The 25,000-nt window shown below is 43.8% G+C and overlaps 1 protein-coding gene across 1 annotated transcript in view; it reads left to right on the plus strand.

The window, feature by feature from the left end:
• Positions 1 to 25,000, plus strand: part of LOC125309498 (cadherin-12-like) — a 78,244-nt gene that overhangs the window by 10,858 nt on the left and 42,386 nt on the right. Inside the window, 4 exon segments of the mRNA XM_048266469.1 lie at positions 11,347 to 11,641; positions 18,338 to 18,457; positions 21,817 to 21,984; positions 24,717 to 24,904. Of these exon segments, the coding sequence (XP_048122426.1) occupies positions 11,347 to 11,641; positions 18,338 to 18,457; positions 21,817 to 21,984; positions 24,717 to 24,904 (771 nt within the window).

A 25,000-nucleotide genomic window follows, 5' to 3' on the forward strand; every position in this document is an offset into this window, starting at 1 on the left:
GGCTGTCTGGAGCAGGAGGCCCCAGAAAACTCATGTCCCACCCTGCAGAACGGAAAGAACAGATACACAAGATGTGTCCCCAGATAGATAAAGAGCATTAACCGCATGTTATTGCAGATGTCATACCTTCACAAGTCGTATATCAACTTTATTCTCCTTTTTTTCTGTTCATTGTCTCCCGTCTTGTTTCCTCTCTGCTTAGTCTCCCTTATTTGTTTCTTTTTGTATTATTTCTTCTTTGGTTTCTTTAGTTTTGTTTCTCATTTTCTTACGTTTCCTTTTGGTCTTTCATGATTTCTTCTTATACCTGTTTTTCTTTTCTATATCAGACACCGATATCCGACAGTACCGAGCCATCGACAGACACACACACAGTCCCTTCTTCCTCTGCTCTTAGCTTATTTGTGTGTGAATAAAAATAGCTTCGATTTTAAAGGTCGCTCATTTGAATACAAGTCAATAAATGTCTTTTTGCGAGAAAGGGCACCCTGTCTCCCCCTACTGCTTGTTTACGGCAGCGGCGGCCTTCCTGACAGGTAAATGTCTCGCCTATGTTATTGATGACTCTCGTTTCACCACGGACACACACACAGTCACAAACACACACACACACACACACACACACACACACCAACACAACTCTATGATGTATGACTGCTGAAGGCTTGCCGTTTAAGAGCACAGAGAAGAGTCATCATTAGGTCATAAAAAAGTTTTCAACAAGACTTATGAGAGAATAGATCATCTCTCTCCCAACAAAGGCAGCCCTAAACTGGCAGTCATTTGGAAGTTGGCCTCATCTGAAGTAATGGGAGATGTCTAATATCTTTGCAAATGCCATGCCACTAAGTGAGATATCTCTGAAGAGGCTCTTCTGATGATCACAAAAAGTGTGTGTGTGTGTGTGTGTGTGTGTGTGTGTTTGTGTGTGTACGTGTCTGGGTATGTATGTGTGTGTGTGTGTGTGTGTGATTTTGAATAGAAAAGCATCCTCCATGTTCCTTCCGACTCATAAGCATTGAGTGCACTGATGCGTGTCCCACTAGGTTAACCGACGTAGTCACAGATCAGATGGACGTCGTAGCACTCTACCTGTCCTTTGCCTGAAAGAGTCAGCTAGAATAAAATAATAAAAGAGAGAGAGAGAGAGAGAGACACATTCTCGCTTGTGACCTATACGCTAATGAGGGTTTTCACGCTCGGGGACCCTGTGAAGTAGCCCGCAATTATGCCAGCGGTATGGCAGCAGAGCATGGCTAAAGCGATAAGTGTGTGTGTGTCTGTGTGTGTGTGCGCGCGCACTCTCTCATCGGCGCTTAGGGTCAGTGAACTGTGGATGTGAGCGGATGTGAGTCCATGCGGCAAATCGTCGCTCCGTCCTGTCAGCATGGAATGCTGGTGTGTGTGTATGTGTGTGTGTGTGTGTGTGTGTGTGTGTGAGTAAGGCAGTGGAAATCGTGACGGTCCTGCCAAACGGAGGAGACGGCACGTCTGCTCTCGTATGTATCAGTGGCGGCGATGGCGTAGACATAATGTTGCTGTCTCGCACTTCTCACAAGTTTCCGCCTGCGGTCATCTCTGTGGATTTCTCCTCTTGCGCACCGCTGTTGTTTCTGCTAAGTTCTCCGTCTGTGCCGTGCTTCTTTCCTGAGGCCAGTACACATGTTGAATTTAATCAAGCAGGGGAGCACTGCAACATCAATTATTGAATTAAACTCTCACCGGCTCAGACCTGATGTGTACTGTTGAAACAGCGCTGGCTGGCAGTGACGGATGCGGTGTGTGTGTGTGTGTGTGTGTGTGTGTGCTATGGCAGGCACAGGCAGTAAAACATTTAGGTGAGGTGCTGTGTTTATTATCAAGGGGGAGTGTGTGTTCCTCAGAAACAGGCAGCTACACCAGACATGCAAATGAAGGTTCACAGAGCATATGCTGCAACCATTAGCTTTCACTATAATCAATGGACTTGGTTGCACCAGATGTATTAACAGCACACACACACACTCCAAAAAACAAACAAACAAAAAAATAGATCAGTTTTCTAAAATTCAAAAAAAAAAAAGTTTTACGCTTTGTGAACGGAACGCTTCAGTTACGTTCCTGGACTAGCCCGCCTGCAAGAGTGTGTGAGTGTGTCTCTCTGTGACACTTAGACTGTGAAGGTAACCCAATACTCATACATAACCCACCGTGTTCTCCTGACCTATCAATCAAAATAACCATGATCTTCAAGAACCTAATAACAGCACAAGACTGTGTCTATAATAAACACAAACCACAGACCTTACCCCACTCACACACACACGCTCTCTCTCTTACACACACACACACACACACACACACACATACACACACACACACATCCATAGGGAATGATATCATGCCTAAACAGAAACTCAAGTGCTAGAAAACCGCAGCGTCAAACTGATTGCGGTGGGGGCAGTGAGAAGCCATCGGCTGACAGGATTACTCCTGCTCTGCACGCACGTCAGGTTTCAGTGCTAATCCCAACAAAAAGCGCTCACGCGCATTCAAGCATTGCAGACGAACAGAATAGTAATGAACACTGATGAATAACGTTACCAGTCACATGGTCTGTGTGTGTGTGTGTGTGTGTGTGTGTGTCTGTGTGTGTGGGTGTGTGTGTGTGTGTGTGTGTGTGTGGGGAGGGGGCATGGGGAGGAGTAATGATGTCGTTCATCTGTTCTGCCAATATGCTACCTTTTCATATATTGTCATATCCATTTTAATAATGAGATTTCTGCTTGAATTCCTCTAAGCGCCACATTTCACAAATGCTAATGCCCCAATCAGTATCACTTACCAAGCCTCTCGAGCAGTTTCTATCACTGGGCTGACAGAGATGAATCACGTCTGGCTAAAAGTGCATCTATTCTCGCTGTCTCGGCGCAGGTACGGCACATTATTAAGAGCCTGGGCACAAGTCTTCACTATATCTGATAAAAACGTAGACATTTTTGAAATGTCAGGCAGAGAAAAGGAGAGAAAAAAAAAACAATTGAGATGTATTATTGAGGGAATCTCTCTCCCGAGACAGTAGGAGTGTTCATAGAAGATTGAGCAACTTTTCCGATGTAGCTTAGTGCTTTTTCTCCCTACGCTTCCAGGGAGAAATCAACATCAAAAAAAGACATAAACTTCAAAATGCTGTTGCACCTGCTAATAGCTGAAGGAACATGACTACAGAGAAATTTCCATACATTCCCCCTGCAGGTATCAAACCCCGAGATCAGATAAGAGTTGGAATTGTGCCGAGCGAGATACGATCTGATGGCGCGTGGAAGTTGAGATACTGGGCCTGAAAGACGGAGGGAAAGAGTAAAAAAGAGAAAGAGAGAAGAAGATCTATGTGAACGCTCTCTGTCAGTTCTTATCAGCGACGGCGCGGAGAGCTCGGCGGGGTGAGATTTGCGTCTGCCAGACTCCATTTGTCCGCCACAGGATTTACATCCTTCATTTCTCCACGCTCTCACACTCCTCCTCTCTCGCTCTGTCACTCTATCCCTCTTTTCTTTTCCCTCCGTCTTGAAAAGTGGAGAGGTGTCTTCGTTTTTGATACATGTTTGTTGACTGTCAGCAGGTGAGATGCAACGGTTCTAAATGGACGGTGATTCGACGGGCAGCTGCAGCCGAAACAACTGAAGCAGTCGCTATCACCCTGTAATAAATGACACAGACGAGCGCAGACACAACACAAAGGCCCGCGCGTACAGCACGCATGCACACTCTTGTCATTTCCTGTCACTCGTCACACACACACACACACACACACACACACACACACACAGAAAAACCTAACAATATGGACACACATATTTTCATTGATCAGCTCAGTCTGTTATGAATGTATGATGTTCTCTCTTTCCCTTGAGCATTGCTCTCTGCTCACTCTGTTTCCTTCAGACACACACACACACACACACACACACACACACACACACACACACACACATACTGTATGCACAGAGAGAGAGAGAGAGAGAGAGAGACTGTTTGCATAAATTCCTCCTCATCACTGCATGTTAACTCAATCTCTTGCAGCATATGCATTCTCTACTTACAGCACATATAATCTAGCTTTCTCTGGTCCAATTACCGAGCGTTTTGCAGATGTTGACCACATTTACACCTTAATCACTCAGCCTAATCAATGCCCTGCCGCTCTGCATGGCCAATGAGGGGCCTGGGGAACGGTCATGGCCATGAAACAACAACCCAGCCCCGGGCCCCTGCACAAACACATGACCTAGCTCCCCAGGGACACTCTCCAGCAATCAAGACACGAGCCTCAATGCATTTACATGAGGCAGTAAAACAAACAAACACACACACACACACACACACACACACACACACACACACACACACAATCTTAATGAATCCTTCCCATATGCGTGTGCATACAAATACATCTGAAAATACACCACACACACTCAGTGTGAACTTAATGCTTGCTCTGAAATAGACACACACACACACACACATACACAAACTCACTCAAGTACAAACATACACATGGCCTGTAACTCGATAGGGTCCTTGAGTGGCGAGATTGTCTTCTCCCTGATGAGCCAGGTGTGTGTGAGGACACGGAATCGATCAGGGCTCTGCTGCCATGATCAATGCCCAGTGACCGATGCCTCGGAGGCATCAGGGCCACACAAACACGTGCTGCCACAAAAGCACACACACACACACACACACACACACACACACACACACATAAACACACACAGACAGAGTGAGACACACAAATACTTTCTTTTCTCACAGACTCTCTCTAACACACACAGACACACACACACTCTCTTCTTTCCTCTTTTGTTTCCATGTTCTCTTCCTCCTGTTTTCTCTCTCTTCTCCACCTCATTGCACCCAAACACAATGTCTTTAAAATCCATCTCTAAACAAAAGCCAAAAGCCTGAAGAAGCTTCTAGAGAGTTCATGTCAAGTAAGAGCACCGGCCGATGATAATGAATCTTTCGATAGACTGGCGGCCTCTGACTGTAAACACCGCTGGAACCACAGTCATCCAGGAGTCATTTGAATTGCTCCTTTTGTGCAGGGGGCATTCTTTATGGGCCTTTTTTTCAGGCACCTGTCTGGTTTCCAACAATGCAGCCAAGTAATGGTGTCTTGGCACAAAAAGGGTTGAAAAACAAAAAGTTCAGAGTAAAAGTTTGCCATGAAAGTACTTCCGTGCTCACATTCCTTCATCCACTAAGCCTAGCTATAGCAAGAAGTGTAGCCAGGCTTGGAGGAGATATTATCCTTATCATTTTTTTGAGGGATATCAATCAGTGAGCCTGGGAGAAATGGTTAACTGACGACATGGACAGTGTTTCAATTGGAGTGATTGGCGTGAAATCCATGAAAAGTATATTGCTGTCATGAGGGTTCGGCAAGTGACTGTTGGACGGAGCTTTCAAGAAAATTCAGCTTAAAGTTGCATACTCCTTTTTTGGGTAAAGGATATTGTGCCTTCACTCCCCACCAAAGTTGATTTACAAACTGCAATCGAGCCGCTTTGAATTTAATCTGTATCAGTGCTCATTATCCAGTCACTCAGCCCTGTTTGGGATCCAAGAGTGGAACACTTCCAAACCAAAGTGAATGAAGTAAGCGAGCAGTTCGTCTGAGCCAGACATGCTGGGCACCCCTGGGCATTCGTCTCCCAAAGAAACAAGCACATAATCTGATTTCATTCATGTTTTCTACCCTCTTGCTTGAGGAAATATGGCAATTAGTGCATCCACAAGCCTGGAGCAACAAAAATACTGAGTGTGACTTTTTTTTTTTTTTTATTATTTATTTTTAAGTTTTCCCCCTAACTCTGTAAAACTGGAGCTACCATTTCCTTGGTCCTTTTCAATGAGGGAAGTGTGGGGAAGTGTGGGGGAAGTGTGAGGGAAGTGTGGGGGAAGTGTGGTTTGGTTCACATCCAACATTGGTGGTTCTTATGCCAGTGTGCCATACAGTATTCCAGTCTGCCATGAGACGGTTTGGAACCTGTGTCGACTGCACTCAGTATCCACAGTAATGAAGCCAGACACCAAACTGTTATGTGCAGAACGCTCAGTGCTCACTCTCTCTCTCTCTCTCTCTCTCTCCCTCCCTTTTTCTCTATCTCTTTCTCTCACTCACTCACTTTCTGTTGTATTATCTTAGTCTCATACTTGTTTATTTTCCTTTGACTCTATCACTCTCTCATTCATGGTGTGCCATTTTGAGTCTATATGATCCATTCTCTGTGCCTGAGTTTGCCCTCTCTCTATCTCTCTCCCTCTCTCTCTCTCTTTCTCCTCTCTCTCTTTATCTGTATTCCCAAAGTGATCTGTTTCTCCTTCTCTCTCTCTCTCTCTGTCTGACTTTCTCTTTTCTCATTCTCCCTGTCTCATTGTCTTCAGCTACCTAATTCACTTTCACTGCACATGGTCTTTTTCATCAACTCAATTTATGTTTTGCATTATTGAATTTGCATAACAATGCCTGGATTATATTTGATCTAAGCTTGGGACAATCGAACACTATCTCCTTGTTCCTCACAGCTCTGAAAAAAAGAAACATACCCCTTATTGCAGCAACAGAATGCGATCAACTTTATCACGTTTGGTCCCCAGCACAATATTCAGTGTATATGTACAGTCTACAGGCACAATGACAAAACAACATGAAGGCCAAACAAATTGCATTTATATTTCAATATGGCATAATGATCTTTGCGGTTGGCTGCTTTGGAATTATCTGAACCCATTACCTGAAGCCAACTGAACACACACCTGAAAACACCACTGAACTCCACATAATGGTCATGGTGGACATTACTGATTATAAGGAAAGTTATAATGGAAAACATTGTCAAATCAACTCATTCATTAATCTCAAAAAGGGGACTTCAGTTTGGCGATCTAGGCCTAACTGTTTTCTAGCTAAGTACCTTTTCATAGGCACGCTGTCTGCTGACAGGTCGTCTTTCCTGCTGGACCACAGGAGAAGACAATGGGCAGGAATACAACTTCATCATGTGGTGTTTATTACAGACAGTCTTGTCCTTGGGAGGACATCTTACTGTCAGTGGACAGAGCTGCACTCATGCCCCCTTTCTCAAAACTCTCACACACAGCAGACACTAACACGTCCTAACTGAACCACTGTAAGCATTCGTGCACTCGTCTCGAGTAAGACGTCTCAATTTTTTTTCTTTTTTAAATTCTGAAATATTTGTTTTGCTTCAAATGTTATTATATTAGCTTTGAAAAAGTGCCGAGATCCCGACGTCTGTTGCATCATAGCTTGCTACCTGCACAGAGAGCACAAATATTTCTGCTAAAATGTAGAGAAGTGAGAGTAAAATGTTGCTAGAAAGGGAAATACTCAAGTACAGATCCCCAAACATGCTACTGTACTGTAAGGAAGTATCTGCTCCTACACAGAACCATAAGATAGCCTCATGGGTGTCCACATGGATGGATGGAGCTGCTCCTACACAGAACCATAAGATAGCCACATGTGTGTCCAGTCCACATGGATGGATAGAGTGAGGAAGATGGAGATAACAAAGAGCTGTGTGTGGAGTCAGCTGGTCTCTCTCTAGGTGTGCTGTAGAGACAGACAGACAGAGAGATAGACAGATGGACAGACAGACACAGAGAAACAGACAGACAGTAAAACAGGCTAAGTGATATGTCCACATGGATGGAGAGAGACAGAGATAATGCAGACCTGTGTATGGAGCTGGCCAGTCTCCCTCTCTGGATGTGCTGCAGATAGACAGACAGATATACAGACAGACAGACAGACAGAAGAGCAAGTTAAGTGATATGTCCACATGGATGGAGAGAGTTTGATAGACTGAGATAATGCAGAGCTGTGTGGAGCCGGCTAGTCTCCCTCTCTGGATGTGCAGCAGTAGACTCACTGCTAGGCTCTTGTGTTCCTCCCCCTCTTAATGAATCCCTTTATGCCACTGATTACTATTGTTAGACTAATGGCATTTTTAATTAGTATCACCCAACTTTTCCAACGCCAGTTAACAAGCGCACTTTTTTTTTTCCTCTCCTTTCTTTTTTCTCTCCATAGCCCTTTTTTAATTCATCCTCCTTTCCTTGTGTCTTCTAATTGTGTGGTGATAAAAGGCAAGGCCAGGGTGGTGAAAGGATGAATAGATTGTGTGTGTGTGTGTGTGTATGCGCGTGTGTGTGTGTGTGTGTGCGTGTGTTGTGTGTGTGTGTGTGTGTGTGTGTGTGTGTGTGTGTGTGTGTGTGTGTGTGTGTGTGTGTGTGTGTGTGTGCGCATGCGGCGTGTGTGTGTGTGTGTGTGTGTGTGTGTGTGTGTGTGTGTGTGTGTGTGTGTGTGTGTGTGTGTGTGTGTGTGTGTGTGTGTGTGTGTGTGTGTGTGTGTGTGTGTGTGTGTGTGTGTGTGTGTGTGTGTGTGTGTGTGTGTGTGTGTGTGTGTGTGTGTGTGTGTGTGTGTGTGTGTGTGTGTGTGTGTGTGTGTGTGTGTGTGTGTGTGTGTGTGTGTGTGTGTGTGTGTGTGTGTGTGTGTGTGTGTGTGTGTGTGTGTGTGTGTGTGTGTGTGTGTGTGTGTGTGTGTGTGTGTGTGTGTGTGAATGACACAGGCATAAAAACACACATACACAAAATAAATGCACTCCTATACATACTCCCAGCTATATGCCCCATACACACACTTACTGTAACTTATTACAGACACGTGGCTACATATTTCTGATAAATCTACTGGCAAAGGCTAGTTTATTTATATAGCGCATTTCATACAAAGGGGCAATTCATTGTGCTTTAGTTAATCAAAAGCAAAGAATAGTGAGTTTAAAAGGTAAAAAATATATAAAATAATTAAAAGATAATTAATTAATGTTTATATAATAATAATAATTAAAACACATGACAACACACAGTGCATCTGATTAACAGGAAGTGCATCAAAACGCACACGCACATACGGTCACCCGCATGTTAGCTGAGTGTGCGTGTATCACAGACTGAGAGTTTGAAACCAGCAGTAGGAGCAGCCCACCATCCAACCGTCAACGCAGGCCTGCCCCCGAGGCCCTTAAGCCATCGAGTCATCGGAGAGTGACATGGGGAAACAGCGATGGAGAGGGGTAGAAAGAGCGAGTTTGATGTCAGCAGCAAGCCCTAGGCTGAAATGCAGACCCTCTGACCCCCCAGAACTCTGAGTTGCACAAAAATACTTTTTTTTTCTGCAGGAAACATGACACAAAGAGGTCAGAGAGGCAAGGCTTTATTATAGAAGTTTGGCATATTTTTTTAGATACTGAGCAAAAGTAGCAAAAACCCATTTTAGAGGGCTTTATCAAAACCATCCTAAGTTGATGGCCAAAATAGTTGAATCTGAATATAAATGAGAGAAAATAAATTATTGATTTATTCATTGCCATTTTGAATTATAAATAGTGTGGATACTGTCAAAATATTGCACGGTGAAAGGGTTTATCCTTTCAGTTTCCAAAGGATACAAAGTTGACAGAGGCCGACATAGTATAACTTGTCTCAAAAGTATTTCTACACTCTTTTTTTGTTCTTTGTTTCTTGTACCGTGTAATCTCCATTCAATAGCTCCACACACACACACACACACACATCAACTCAAAGGCCACCTTCTGTAAAGCCTACTGTTTTTGTTGCTTGAAATTACATTTCTTGGCGTTTTGTTTGACATGTGTCTTAGGGTTGAAGTGGCCATTTAGTAGATGCCAGTGCTCGACTCTGAGCTCAGAGAAACGTGGTGGGGGCAGCACCCATCCACAGTGTCTGTGGCACTATTCCCCCTTTTGCCTCCAACTGGGTCATAACTCTGACATTGTCCTCCCTGACAAAGTGCTATTCTCCTGCTTCCTGGAGCCTTCCCTGGCTCCACACAAATCCATCCGATGGAAAAATTCAGCAGTAATTTTCCCTCCTTGTTTAAACGTTTAAGCAGCTTCAGCAGTTTGCTTTCACAGGCGACAGTCGCGGAGGCTGTGTGTATAAGTCCCTCTTCACGGATTTCTTTTTTTTTTTTCTTTTTTAAAGCGGTTCATCCACAGATTCGCTGTCCGACTTCGACTTCACTCCCAGTGTTTGTCGCATTAAATCAGAGCGAGGGAGTGAGGAAGTAAGAGCGAGGGAGGGAGGAAGTAAGAGTGAGGAAGTAAGAGTGAGGAAGTAAGAGTGAGGGAGGGAGGAAGTAAGAGGGGAGTGAGGAAGTAAGAGTGAGGAAGTAAGAGTGAGGGAGGGAGGAAGTAAGAGCGAGGGAGTGAGGAAGTAAGAGGGAGGGAGTGAGGAAGTAAGAGCGAAGGAGTGAGGAAGTAAGAGCGAAGGAGTGAGGAAGTAAGAGCGAAGGAGTGAGGAAGTAAGAGCGAAGGAGTGAGGAAGTAAGAGTGAGGAAGTAAGAGTGAGGAAGTAAGAGGAGGGAAGTAAGAGTGAGGGAGTGAGGAAGTAAGAGTGAGGAAGTAAGAGCGAAGGAGTGAGGAAGTAAGAGGAGGGAGTGAGGAAGTAAGAGCGAAGGAGTGAGGAAGTAAGAGCGAAGGAGTGAGGAAGTAAGAGTGAGGAAGTAAGAGTGAGGGAGTGAGGGAGGGAGGGAAGGGAGGAGGGAGGAGGAAGTAAGGGGAGGGAGTGGAGGGTAAGCCGAGAAGGAGTGAGGAAGTAAGAGCGAAGGAGTGAGAGAAAAGAAAAGGGTGACTGCTAAACAAACATGAGTTGGAAATGCTTGAATGAGCCCGCTCCTCACTCCTCCGGGGGTCCCAGTCTTGATTCGCACTGCTCTGGGGTCAGTATGAGACCTGGAGAAGCACACAAGCGAGAGAGAAAAAAAGAAAGAAAGGTTGAGTGAACTATTGACACATTTCAGTCAAAGTCAAGACAGCTTGGCAGGGAGCAAAGACAAGTGGAGAAAAGCGAGATAGTAGAATGAGCAGCAGAACCATAGAGCTATGGAGGAAGAAAAAGTAATTTTCTGTTTTTAAAGTTTGTAGGAGACCAACTATGAACCCCAAAGTACATTTTTAAACTTTAAATGCACCCTCTTGTTAAATGTATTCTGGGTTATTTCTTGTTTGTTTACTTGTAAGGGAATTAAAGCCAATTTTTCAGCTACATTTAACCAGTGGAATTTGTTTCATTTGTATTCATAGTACACTGAGAAGTACCTCATCCAAAACAGGTCAATAAGATCGATAGAAGGCACTTAAAAACACACCATACTTGTAAATGAAATACAAAGGTTGTCTGATTGCATACTGAGTAAGTGCACCAACCCACTCTGTCTAACTAGAGTTGTATTTTTTTGCTGTATCGCCTCAGCTTCACACCGACTTGGACAGAGGGGACAGTGCAGTGAAGTACACCCTCTCGGGTGATGGCGCCGGCACCATCTTCACCATTGACCAGACGACCGGCGACATCCACGCCCTGCGGAGCCTGGACCGCGAGGAGAAGCCCTACTACACACTGCGCGCCCAGGCCGTGGACATGGACACGGGCCGAGCCCTGGAGCCCGAGTCAGAGTTCATCATAAAGGTCCAGGACATCAACGACAACGAGCCCAAGTTCCTGGAGGGTCCTTATACAGGGAGTGTTCCAGAGATGTCCCCAGTAGGTAAGGGATGAGTTACCATGACGATAGTGCTGGTCTTGTGGCATAGGCATCTTGGCTTCCAAGTAGAACACCAGAAAGTTAGAAATCGGATGCCAGGGGCTGACATTGTTTAACTTTTCTCCAGTTGCTCTAGTGGGACTGTTCCTTTAATTAGTTTACAGTCTGTTCGTCTGGACCTGTTAAATGGAGCCTACAAACTCTGTGAATAATGTAATGGTGCCAAAGCTATGGTATGGCTTTAAAGCAGAGGATCCCGGTGCTGATGCTGACTTCTCCCTGCATTTAGATCATCCCTGACTGTACACCTAGTTAAAGCCTGTGTAACAATTCTTTTGAATAGCTTTTACTAGATGTGTTCCAATTAGTTTTACTAGATATGTTCACTCAGGGATAAAACATGGTTGGAAGTCATGATGTACATTGTCCTTTGTAAATACTGAATGCCCCGATTTGGTCTAAAATTGTTATAGACAAATATATAGACGTAATACATCTGTCCAGTACACCTAACTGATGTATTATAGCTACTCAACAATACCCTCACTTTAATAAATGATAGTAGTGTGTAATATCTAAAGTGTAATGTCCATTTTCTGAGATAAATCATATGGGGTCTTCATCATCCCAAATCAATGGCCCATAGCTGTTAGCACAATGGGAGAGCTCAAAAATGAATCTGTCCAAGCATGAGTGAACTAAGCTCTTAAGTGCCATTGAATTTCATTACGGCATTGCATCTTGATCCTTCACTATCTGATTGGCAGTTGATTACATTATTAGCCCATTGATCCTGCCCTCTCTCCTCCTCGAGCTGCAGGGGTCAGATGGGCCTATTTCTGTGTGATGGGATTCCGTTACCATTTTGAACAGGCACCATATCGGGCAGCTACGGAAAAATATGCACTTAATCTGTTGATCCCAGCCATGTCTAAGTCAATTTCAGTAGGTGTGTGTGACGCATGGAGACAAGATGCTCTTCATCAGTACCTTTGGATACTTCTTAAGTATCGAATGCCATACAACTAGGTGACAACCATGTTATTTTTAACTGAGCAAAATCAGCTTCTCTGAACCATATTGGATTCTAAGCCGTGAACATTGCTTGCTAACACCCACCTTATCACGCTGAGGGGGGAAATGGTTTCTTAGGATTTCCACTGACTATGTAATAACTTATTTGTCACCAACAGTGAAAACAGAGATAACTTCCAAACCCTCCTCCTTTCTCTTTGAGTTTGATTATGATGCTTGGCTGACTGACACCCCGTGTCGATTCTCATAAGTCCAAGTAACCTATCCTGCTTACACTGTGTAATAGTTATTAATCTCTGGGGCCTGCTAGTGAGGGAAGTCCTGATAACATGTTATTGGACTTGGCCATCCATGCTTTTTTTTAATGAAGTGAGGCTTACTCAGTCCGACCTGGCCTCGTACTCTGAGTGGCATAGTGAAATATTGGTGCGGTGGAAAGAGTAGGTGGGTGTCAGCTTGCCAGATAGCCATCTCCATCGGAGGTTTAATTAAAATGACCAGGTTCCCTGCTGTCAGCCCGCAATGCAGAGTCGGGGAGATACAAAGAGACAAGGTGTCCACACCCAAGTCAACTCTGGCAAAGAAAAGAGAAGGGGCCGGCCATTTTGCAGATCGAAATGGGTCTACCTGACCAGATTAACAATTGAGATAACTTTTTTGGCATTAAATTGCCCTTAAAGTACAAGGGGGAATCAACAACATGGAAATGAAATGGCATTGATGAGAAAATGTCTTCCCTTGAAAGTATAAAGGTATTCATAAGGATTTTTTTTTACCTTTCTTGAGGTACAGAAGGCATTGCTCATTCCTTTCTCTACTTTTCTCCAACAAAGGCTTTTATCAAGGGTTTTCATTTGAAAATGGAAGAGTTTCAGAGAAACGCACATCACCAAAGAAATAAAAGAATAAAATGACTTTTGCGTTGCAGGCAGTTGACTATAAAAGAGAGATTTCACTCCATAAGAGAGAGGATAGTGAGAAACAGATAGAGATAGAGGAACAGAGAGAGACAGATAAAGTGAGAGAAAGAAGAGGAAGAAGAGAGAGAGAGAGAGAGAGAGAGAGAGAGAGAAAGACAGATGAAGTGCAGGACACAGAGAGAGCTCTTGCCTGGTGCAGCGTGCAACACGCAGGCCGTTTTCGTGTTTCTTTCCCCTTTGGGGGCTGACAGATCAAGGTAGTTCACTTAGAGATTGGCTTCCCCTTGATCTGAATGGCAATGAAATAAAACGACCCCCTCAACCCTCACCCCACCCATCCCCCTGTCAATAGACTGGCAAATCAAAGGAGGCTGGATGTCTCGGGCTGAGAAGCGTGAACAGGACAGTTAACAGAGTGCGCATTCTCCCAACGCTCCAGTAGTCTGCTCAGTATTTTTTTAGCCACTCTCAAGTGAACAGCCCTAGAGGAACATGGAAAATATAGAGGGAGAGAGAGGGGGGGGGCGAGAGAGAGAGAGAGAGAGAGAGAGAAAAGAGAGAGAGAGAAGAGGTAATTTGTGTTGTAAAATGGGAATCTTCCTATCTCGTTCACTCTGAGCTTTCTCAAGTCTTCCTGAGAGAGTGCAGTGGTCAAGGTTTGGTCAACCCATGGTCGTTCCCAAGTTGTATTTTTCTCTGATTATTCCTCACAGAACACTAGTGAGTAGGTTCAATAGGGCATTGACAGTGTATGTTGGTAGGGAGGGAAATCAAAGCTAATTACTTTGCCAGTATAAATTGAAAGGAAAGGTCTTCCCCTGGGAGATGGGTTTGGATTAATGTCTGCACAATTACAACATCCTAACCCTTTTTATGTTAATAGACATTCAAGATGCTTCTAGAATGAAAAGTAAAAAAGTCACAAGGTTGTTTTTCCCCCCAGACGACTTGAGAGGCTTAGGGTGTAGGGTCATGACCTGTAACCGCAGTTTATTGGCATATCGGCACTCCGTAATTGTGTTGTTTGTCGTCTGAAATGGTTTATCGATCCCCAGACAAACAGTTGGCCTAATTTTTGTACAAAGACAAAATCCCCCCCTCACAATTGTAAGTGAACTAGGACTTTCTTTTGCATCAGCAAGGAATACCAGAGAGAAAAAAAATATGTTTAATTATTAGGTCATGTGTATTATGGAATGATGTTTTATAATTAGGCCATGTGTATTGTGGAATGGTTTATCAATCTCCTATGGCATATATTTTTGGAAAAATAGAAATCACTCCCTTCAAAATTGAAGGTCTAAATGTACTGGGACTTTCTTGAATTATGGCATAAAGGAGAAAAAAAATCTGCTTAATTATTAGACCCAGTATATGACGTGTGTACTTTAAAATTATAATTATTGTTGGTAGAGTGCATAAAGTAGGATTGAGGTCATGCCCTGGCATATTCGCAAGGAAGTGCTTGGCAGTTTAGAAACCTGTTAGCTAGCTGTCAATCACACAAGGATGTGGCATTTTGAATGCAAATATATTTTTTCTGGGCCTTCATTTATTTTTCTAGCAGTATGTCACAATGTGTCCCTTTATACCAGGTCAGAATAGCTTCATCAAGGTGACGTTACACTAACACTTGAAGTATACTTAATAAAGAGACCTTTATGACATTACATTTGAACAAAAGCTTACAAAAACATACTACATCAGGGTTTTGATTATCTTAATTGGTGTTAATATCATCATGGCGATGAACTCTGATTATTTACCCCACTTTCCTTTGTCTCCAGGTCTTCTATTACAGATCATTCTGAAATAATACACACATTTATTTTTCATTCTAATCCTTCAGCTTTCTCTAAATTGCTGTTAAATTGAAAACCCCTACACATTCCATTGTTTTAAAATCGATTTCTGGCAACGTTAGAAGACAAAGATCCACAAAAATATTTTGAGGTTACCTCCAGAGATGAATATCTTTTTAAGCCTCATCTATGTAAAGCATGCTGTGTCTGCCTAAGTGGAACTTTTCACATAACACTGCTGTTCTGTCTTAAACATTCTCTCATAAGTGCCGGTACAGTACAAAGGTTGATTCTTCTGAATTCTTCTGAAGCTTCTGGGCTTAGCGCCCAGGGGCTTCAGGCTACTTGGGTGGTATCAAGTTATTTTCATTGATGATGGTGTGGAGGGGCATGGATAAGGAATGGAGTATCTGACATCAGAAAGACCAATTAGCTGGTCAGCTAATTCTGCAGGTGGTAGCCTATGTGGGATATCACAACGTGTCCAGACTATATTGATTCTGGGTAACATTACCTCTGGCTAAGGTTAACTTCACAAGGGTACATTTGAATTAAATTTAAGTCAAGTCAAGTCAAGTCAGTTTTATTTAGTATAGCACATTTAACATGCACAAAGTGCAACCCAAAGCGCTCTACATACAATACCTTGACAAAAAACAAAAGACAATAAGACAAAAAATGCCAGACGGAGCGGTGTAGTCGCCAGCGTTGACACCAGATGACAAAAACATTTTTTATGTTCATTTTCATTTACACCTAAAAATGTAGGTGTAAATGAATGGATAAATGTATGTAGAAGACCCTTGATACCAGTTGCTCTGCCAAAGTGTAGTTTCCTTTTTCTCCCCTTCCTCATGGGAATCAATGAGCCTACTTTACTTCACTCTAAACATATCAGTGTCTTAAAGCAACACCAAAGAGTTTTTTGTACCTTAAAATAATGTTTCCAAAATCGTTTCAGTGGTTCATCATCTCGTAACAGGGTGAACGGCAATTCTGCATTCGCAACGCGGACCTCTAGTGGCTAAAACCGCACTATGTAAGTTTGCCAGATCGGGTAGCGGATCTGTAGTTCGATGGAATGAGATATAAGAAACTACAGATTTGACTTGCATCTGATTTCGCAATACATCGTACTTCATGCAAAATATTCTACCATCTGTGGACATTGTTATTTGCAAAGCCGGTGCTGGATAAACAAATAGCGTACATGCGACAGAGGGAAAGTTCTTTGGTGTTGCTTTAAAGAAGCACTGCCAAACTGTACAACTAAGAGCTGCAAATGTGGTTGACAATGTCGAAATAATTAAGTGACGGTGCCTGTATCTGCAAACTGTTCTTCAATCTGTCAGATCAGACATAGAAGGTCATGATTAACACCTTTTAGATTCAATAAACACAGAAGAAATCCCTTTGGTTGCATCAAAAATGCAGCAGGGTTGCATTCAGCCACCACTAACAACACGCCACAATGATTTACAGGATGCTAAATAATGCACTTGCATAAACAGACAGGAACGAGGACAAGGCAGCCATGCACAGGCTAAACAATCATATCACTTATGTAGCATTTGCACAACAGTGGGGCGTGCTGGCGCTTCGGAGGTAGCTTTGAATGGTGGTGTCACGAGCGGGCATGCTTTGTTTTTGCAGGATTAGCGTCGCCTTCTCTCCTCACTCTCATCACGCTCTCGCTTCGTAGTTTTTAATTCTATTGTTAGCCATCTGCTAGCAGTGGGGCATTGCACTTGTGAAGGCCTGTATGAAACAAACCAGACGATCCGATTCACACACACTCCACCCCAGCCTCTCTCCCTCAAGCTGTTACCTACTGGGGTGCTCTCAGGCTGATGAACATGTTGTGCAAAGTGTATCCAACAATCTCAGCAAAAGGCATGCAGGGACGGAGGGTTGGTGGTGGGGGTGGGGATGGGGTGGGGAAAAACAATATCAGCTCACCAACAGGCAGATGTTTGAATAAAGAAAACATAAAAGTCTACAGCGCTAGCCACAAACTTAGCTACGGGGGACCTGTGTGCGGAGCTCTACAGCTAATTCTGTGGGATGGCGGGAGTTTGTTTTTGTGAAAGATTTTCTTTCAGGCAAAGTAATTAATGTTTTTGTGTGTGCGTGCATGTGTGTGTGTGTGTGTGTGTGTGTGTGTGTGTGTGTGTATGTGTGTGTGTGTGTGTGTGTGTGTACAGTATGTGTGTGTGTGTGTGTGTGTGTGTGTGCAGTTGTTTGGATTGTTGCCCTGTTTCTATAGTTTGCTCACCACCTCTTTGTTTCCCCTGAAGAGACGTGAAGTGAAAATCACAGTGCTTGGGCTTGACATGAAATGTTCACAACTGAAAGCATTATATGTGTGTGTGCGTGTGTTTGCGCATGTGTGTGTGTGTGTGTGTGCGCGTGCGTGCGTTCGTGTGTGTGTCTGGGAAATGTTTTTTTCTCTTTGACCATTTCCCCACTAAGATGGATGAGTCAACCTTCCTGAGGGGATTAGCAATGCTAAAGCTGCCTACATGCTAGTCATATTGTGCCAGTGTACGCTTATAGGATTCTACATTGATAGAGGATTATATCAACATAAATTATATCAGAACATCATATGATGGTGGGAAAAGCTTCACAATGCACAAATTAGAAGTGTTCTTAATCTATTTTTTTCAGACAACTGTAATACAGTACATTTACTGTACGTTAAAGGTTAATGTACAGTACATCTGCTTTTTAGCACATCTTCACTGACACACACGTTTGGAAACATGCTTGAAAACGTGATAGACATAAAAAAAAAGGCTTCAAATAAATTTCATCTCATCTCATTCATATTTCACCATTACCCTCTAACAAGTGGATCTCGTCATGTGATAGATGCAAGGCCCTGAGAGGCTAGCCGGGCCGGACGGCAGTCTAAACACTCTTTATCTGCCTTAATTCAGGCACATACGTCATGAGAGTGACAGCGACAGATGCCGATGACCCCACCTATGGAAACAGCGCTCGCGTGGTCTACAGCATTCTCCACGGGCAACCCTACTTCTCAGTGGATCCCAAGACAGGTAGGAATGACTACTAGGAATTGCATTCCAGTTTGTCAATAACATGCTAGCATAAACTAATCCTTTTTCATGCGCGGACTCAGAGGACTAATCTTATCAGGGTAAAATGTCTGTAAGAAACACTTCAACAATTACCATTAAAAATTGCCTTTTTGTTGGACATTGATTAAAGATATCTACCTTAGACAGAGCCAACGCCATACCTAGCTGGGTTTTGTGGTTTGCCTTGGCATTAGATCTTATGGTATTATGGGCTTCTCTCACCAGCTGTGATTTACAGAAGTGCAAGGCCTCCCACCACACCCCCCAACTACAGACACACACACACACACAGACGCACTTGATCACAGTGACATGACCGGACCACAGAGCTGTGTTCCATGAATACCCTTTCTCTGAAAAGGGCAAAGTGAGTGCGCTTACAGCACTGGCTCACTGGCTCACTATGGCACCTGCCTTACACTGCAGCCTGCCAGGGGGGAAGATTGTGGGCGTAAAATCGGGTCAAAATGGCAAGCATGATTTGGGACAAAAAATAAATTAAACCAAAAAATAAACAGGAAGTGTTTACTGTGTTTAATCACCATGTGGAAAAATGGCTAACAACCAAATGCTCTCAGGATAAGCGGCACACGTGTGTGTGTGTGTGTGTGTGTGTGTGTGTTTGCACACACACGTGTTTTTGTGTGTGTGTAAATGAGCGAGTGAGTGGATATGATTCAATGGCAGCCAAATGCATGATTCAGCCAAATGAAAAGCTACTGAGAGGTGGTGATTTCTAGAAGAATGTCTCACTTTAACAATCATAGAGCTTGTTTGGGTTGGCACAGATGAAAGCCCATTCAAATGAATGCCACTCAAGTGCCTCCACATCAGGCACTTAAAGCATAGTGCTTTCAAATGCGTTCCTGCTATCTTTTAGACACCTTAAAGTGTCTAAAGATTGTAAGTTGGGTGATCTGATTATTGCAGAATCATTTTCAAGTGACTGAGAGCTACTCAGGTGAGAAAACAGTTTTGTTTACACCCCTGTTAAATTATTGGAAGGAGCAATGACGGTACCTGGAGATGCTTAGGATTAATTGAACACAGTCTCTGTCTGTCTGTCTGTCTGTCTGTGTGTGTGTGTGTGTGTGTGTGTGTGTGTGTGTGGGTGTGTGTGCATAATATGTGCATATACCCTTGAGTTTCAGCCTCACATTGAATCAATATAATGCAATCTGATGTCAACATAGGAACCACTGTGCCACTTTTTCATTCCCTGGCTTTATACTAGTGAAACTGGCAGACCCCTGCTCAACTCATTGAAACAGGAACAGGATCAATGCACTAAAGCAAAGACTCACAGTGCAAGAGCGGGATCCCAATGCTAAATAGAATAATAGAATAGCCAATAGAATAACCAAGAAGCAAAACAAACATTGAGATGGAATGGAGAGATATGGAGAGTGGGGTGGAGGGGGGGAGGTAGGGTAGAGTGAGAGAAAAGGCAATGGAGAGAGAGAGAGAAGTGGGGGGTTAGAGAAAGAGAAGATGCAATGGAGAGAGAGAGAGAGAGAGAGAGAAAGAGAAAAACATGGGCCTAATCACAGTGCGCTCCTTGTTTGAAGTGCTTCCAAAAGGCAGATGAGATGCATGTCAGCCTGGCTGCTTTGATTGTGCTCTCCCACCTCTGAGGGACGGAGATCTGACGGCATATAACTAACACACACACACACACACACACACACACACACACACACACACATTCATGTACATACTCATTCACTCAGACATGCTGTCTCGCACACAAACACACACACAGACAGACAGACAGACATACACATGCACACACACAGACGCACGCACACACACACACACACAGACGCACACACACACACACACACACACACACACACACACACACACACACACAGAGAGAGAGAGACACACACACACACACACACACACACACACACACACACAGTCAGACAAGTGCACACACAAGACTGCTTCAGACATGGACAGACACCTTGCACAGATATAATAGTGTACTAATTCTCGGAGAGATGTAGACACATCCACACACATACGCATGCACGCTTGCACTCATTTACACTCACAGATGGACAAATCTTCACACGTGCACAAACGTCTTACACAGAATTTTACACAACACATCACATCACTCCAACACACTCTCTCCTCCCCACACACTCCTACTCCACACATAATCATCACTTGCTTTTCCATCTCTCTCACACCCCGATGCTCACATTTACCTTCCGTCCTTGGGTAACGAGCATCGGCATCCGTCTCTGGGGTGTGTGACTAATTCCTGTTGAGCACATCAGTACCACACAGCGTGCTTCAGCTCGCCAGCTGTTGAGCTAGTTGTTAGCCTGACTCATAGCCTTGAACACAGCTGTGCGTCCCTGATCATTACTGTATACTTAGCACAGCTCCTCTCGCCATGCCACTGCAAATGACTATTCAGTCCTATCACTTTGCTAGGCGATGGATGCGCTCTATGCCTATGAATGTGTGTGGGTTTTTTACATCGTTTTGTATTTTGTCATCCTCCATCCTCTGTGCTTTTTTATATTTCACATCTTGACTGTCCATTCCATTTTTCTTCCTATTCTCACTGCTGTGAATCAATTTCATTCTTTCCGTTCTGCTTGCTGTTGCTTTGTGTTTCATACCAAACCCATCTGGCTTCCCCTACCTGACCTCATCTATCTTTAATGGTTCATCTCCTCTGCTCATTTAACATGGCTGCCCTTCGCATCTTCCTCTGCCTCTTACCTCCTACCTTTTTGCTCCCTCTGATGCTCTGACTCTGGCCCCTCTCTCTCTCTCTCTCTCTCTCTCTCCCTTTCTCTTTCTCCCTATTTCTTTCTCCTTTACCCTCTCCATCTTCTGTCCCATCCTTCCCATTCTCTCTCTCCTTGTCTCTTTCTTGACTTTTAATCCTGTGCCATTCTTTGTCTGCCACATTCCATTACCCCTTCTCTCCCTCCATTCTCTGTCTGTCCATCCGTTTCATTCTCACTGTCTCTCTCTGTTCCTACGACTCATCCCATCTCCTCCCCTCTCTCTCTCTCGCTCTCTCTCTCTTCCCCTCTCTCTCCCTTTCTCTCTCACTCTCTGTCTCCATCTATCTAACTCTCTCTCTCCCTTCCTCTCTCTCTCCATCTCCATCTCTCTCCCTTCCTCTCTCTCACTCTCTGTCTCCATCTCTATATAACTCTCTCTCTCCCTTCCTCTCTCACACTCTGTCTCCATCTCTATATAACTCTCTCTCCCTTCCTCTCTCTCTCTCACTCTGTGTCAATCTCTCTAACTCTTTCTCTCTTTCTGTGTGTGTCTCCCTGCAGGCGAGATCCGCACTGCTCTGCCTAACATGGACAGGGAGGTGCGGGAGGTCTACCAGGTGCTCATCCAGGCCAAAGACATGGGAGGACAGCTGGGAGGACTGGCTGGCACCACCACCGTCAACATCACACTCAGCGACGTCAACGACAACCCACCCCGCTTCTCCAAAAGTAAGACCTTGAATGTCCTTGTTACCTAACTACTATCCAGTCACCCTCTACATGGACATCAAAGAGTATATATACTATACTTATACATTCTGATTGACAAATATCTCAAAAACACATCACTTCGATGCTGCTGTCTCTATGCACAGGGTGTTTGGACACATGTTGAGGGGTTCCCAAAGGTCTTCTTTGTGAACTTTATATAAAATGTTATTTCATAAACCTGACGACACTTCATTTGTTGCCAGTTTTCGCATCAACAAAGAGTCAGGATCAGGCGGAAGTTTATCAGTAGGACATACAGATGAGTGCCTACAGTATAATAGTGGCTGGCTTGTCATGATCTGAAGCCGACTACCCAGTGCCTTGAGATGGTGCGTTTGTCAAAGCTAGAAGCCCTGCCTGCTTAGCCTTCATGCTTCCAGCCCTACGTATTACTTCACACACAATATGCAAGTTGCATAAGCCTGCAGCCCTTTCATTTCGTACACTGCAGTGTCCTTAGTGCTCAAGCAGACAGTACAAAGACTTCTGTATTTAGCTTAGAGAGATGCAACAAACAGACTACTGCACGCCAAGAAGTGTTTGTGAAGTAAATGTGAAGAAAGAAATTATTCAAATCAATTTACACAAAAAATATCATAAGGTTCCGGAATGTATGTGCACATAAAGATGTAAACATATCCAGTAAAAATAAACAAGCTGTTTAACCTCACAATGCTGACAGAATAAATCAATCACCTACTCGCAGTACGCTAAAACTTTTAAAAGGAATCAGAAAAGGCGTACGGTGGTAAGTATTTAATTTGCTTTCTTATTTATAAACCAGTGAATTTAGATATGTGTAAACAGAATCATTTGTCGTGACTTTTATTGACATATATCCTTTAGTTTATATATCTTTTATGTAGTATCTTTTATTCTGTGTAATATCATTGTTTTGTGAAACTGAAGTCTGTAGTATGTTCAGTGTGGGAAAGGAAGACTGGTTTAAAGTGAAAGAGCAGGCCTGGCAGAAAAAATGGCATAGACAAGGTTTGGTGCCAGGAATGTAAGCAAAACCTAAAGAATGGCAAAACCTAAAGAATGTATGAATAACAGGATGAGAGGGCAAAGGTGAAGTACCATATATTACTTGGTCAGTTATCTGTAAACATAGAGGACTTGTCTGGGATGACTTGAAGGGGGGTATAAAGGCTGGACAACAGCCAGAGGATGTTAGCTCACTTTGCTCACTGCTCACTTTCTTACTTTGCTTAGCTTAGCTTGCTTCACTAACTAATGCTCCGGAGTGCATTAAAGCCATCATCTGCAGTATACATCCACAGTGTGCGGACTTCTTTTGATGTTGTATTATTTAATGTGGATTTGACACCACACATTCACTTTGACTGAACTGCATTCACAGACTTGTTGTCAGCTCAGACGAGTTCAACTCCTTAACCTTGGGATGGCCAAAGACCTGTGAAAGCCCAACCCATATGAATGCTTTCATTCTTTTAAAATACTGCTTACCGATACACACTTTTGGGGCTTCAGTGAGTGATGTGTGTGTGTGTGTGAAATGGACACAACACACAAAAAATACACAAGCACATTAGTAAAGAGAGAATATATTCTTATTGGCCTTTTGGAGGTCCACAGGTCTATGCTAGTGTAGGGCATTGGGCATTGGTCTGAAAAGGGTGTATTTGTATTGCAGCAAGTGAATGTGTGTGGGTGTGTTTGGGGTGGGGGGTATGATGAGATTTTTGCGGGGCAGCTCGGTGTTTCTGTGTGTATGTGGGTGTGGGTGTGTGAGAGAGATATGGTGCAGAGAAAGTGTGTTAGACTTTGTGTGAGTAAATGTCGGTGGAGCCCGAACTCTCATTACCATATCCGCCTCAGTGCCGCAGCACCAGGGCAAGTGATGCATAGTGTCCCCTCAACATGCACACACACACACACACACACAAACCACCAATCCATATCCTCATTCCCACATTCTCCCTTAAAAAATCTAGTATTATTTTTTATTACAGTAACATGTACTGTATAGACAAACTGTTGCTTACTATGTTATTTTTTTCAAAACAACTATACACTGTTTACTCTCTGTCTCTCTCCTCTCTCTCCCTCCCGTCTCTCTCTCTCCCTCTCCCACCCCCTCTCCTCTCTCGCTCTCCCTCCCCCTATCTCTCTCCCTCCTCTCTCTCTCTCCCACCCCCTCTCCTCTCTCCACCTCTCCTCTCTCTCTCTCTGCCTCCGTGTTTGTTTCTTTTGGTAGAATGCACAAATCCATCTAATGATGTGTCAGTGGAGCAGAGCAGACCCCAGTTATTTAGCTAAGCAGTGGCTAGAGAATATAACCTTTAGCTAATTAGTGTGGGTTAATTAAGTGTGTGTGTGTGTGTGTGTGTGTGTGTGTGTGTGTGTGTGTGTGTGTGTGTGTGTGTGTGTGTGTGTGAGTGTGGGTGTGTGTGTGTGTATGTGTGCTGCTTTACTTTCTGCTACCACTGATTCTATCACAATACTTCAGGGGTCCTCAATGCTAATAATGATCATTTATTAACATCAGATAATGTGTTGATCACTAATAATGGACTAGAAAAAACCTCTGGCACTGTGATTACTACGGGTATCTATGTACTGTAACTTTGTGTGTGTGTGTGTGTGTGTATGTGTGTGTGTGTGTGTGTGTGTGTGTGTGTGTGTGTGTGTGTGTGTGTGTGTGTGTCTGTGGTTGAACATGACAGGCATATTCCACCTGAGAGTTCCGGAGGCTTCCACGGTGGGCTTGTCGGTGGGATGCATCAAGGCCCATGATCTGGACACAGGCAAGAACGCCGAGGTGGAGTACAACATCGTCCCCGGTGACGGCGGCACCATGTTTGACATCACCACTAACGAGCACAACCAGGAGGGTATCATCATGCTGAAGCGGGTAAGTTCCAGAAACCCTCTACATCTACAGCCGCTGCTGGGAAAAGCCCCAGTGTATCACATATTTCAGTCCAGGGCGGTCACCGTGCGATGACAT

The sequence above is a fragment of the Alosa alosa genome, chromosome 16, assembly GCF_017589495.1.
Source record: "Alosa alosa isolate M-15738 ecotype Scorff River chromosome 16, AALO_Geno_1.1, whole genome shotgun sequence".
Lineage (NCBI taxonomy): Eukaryota > Metazoa > Chordata > Actinopteri > Clupeiformes > Clupeidae > Alosa > Alosa alosa.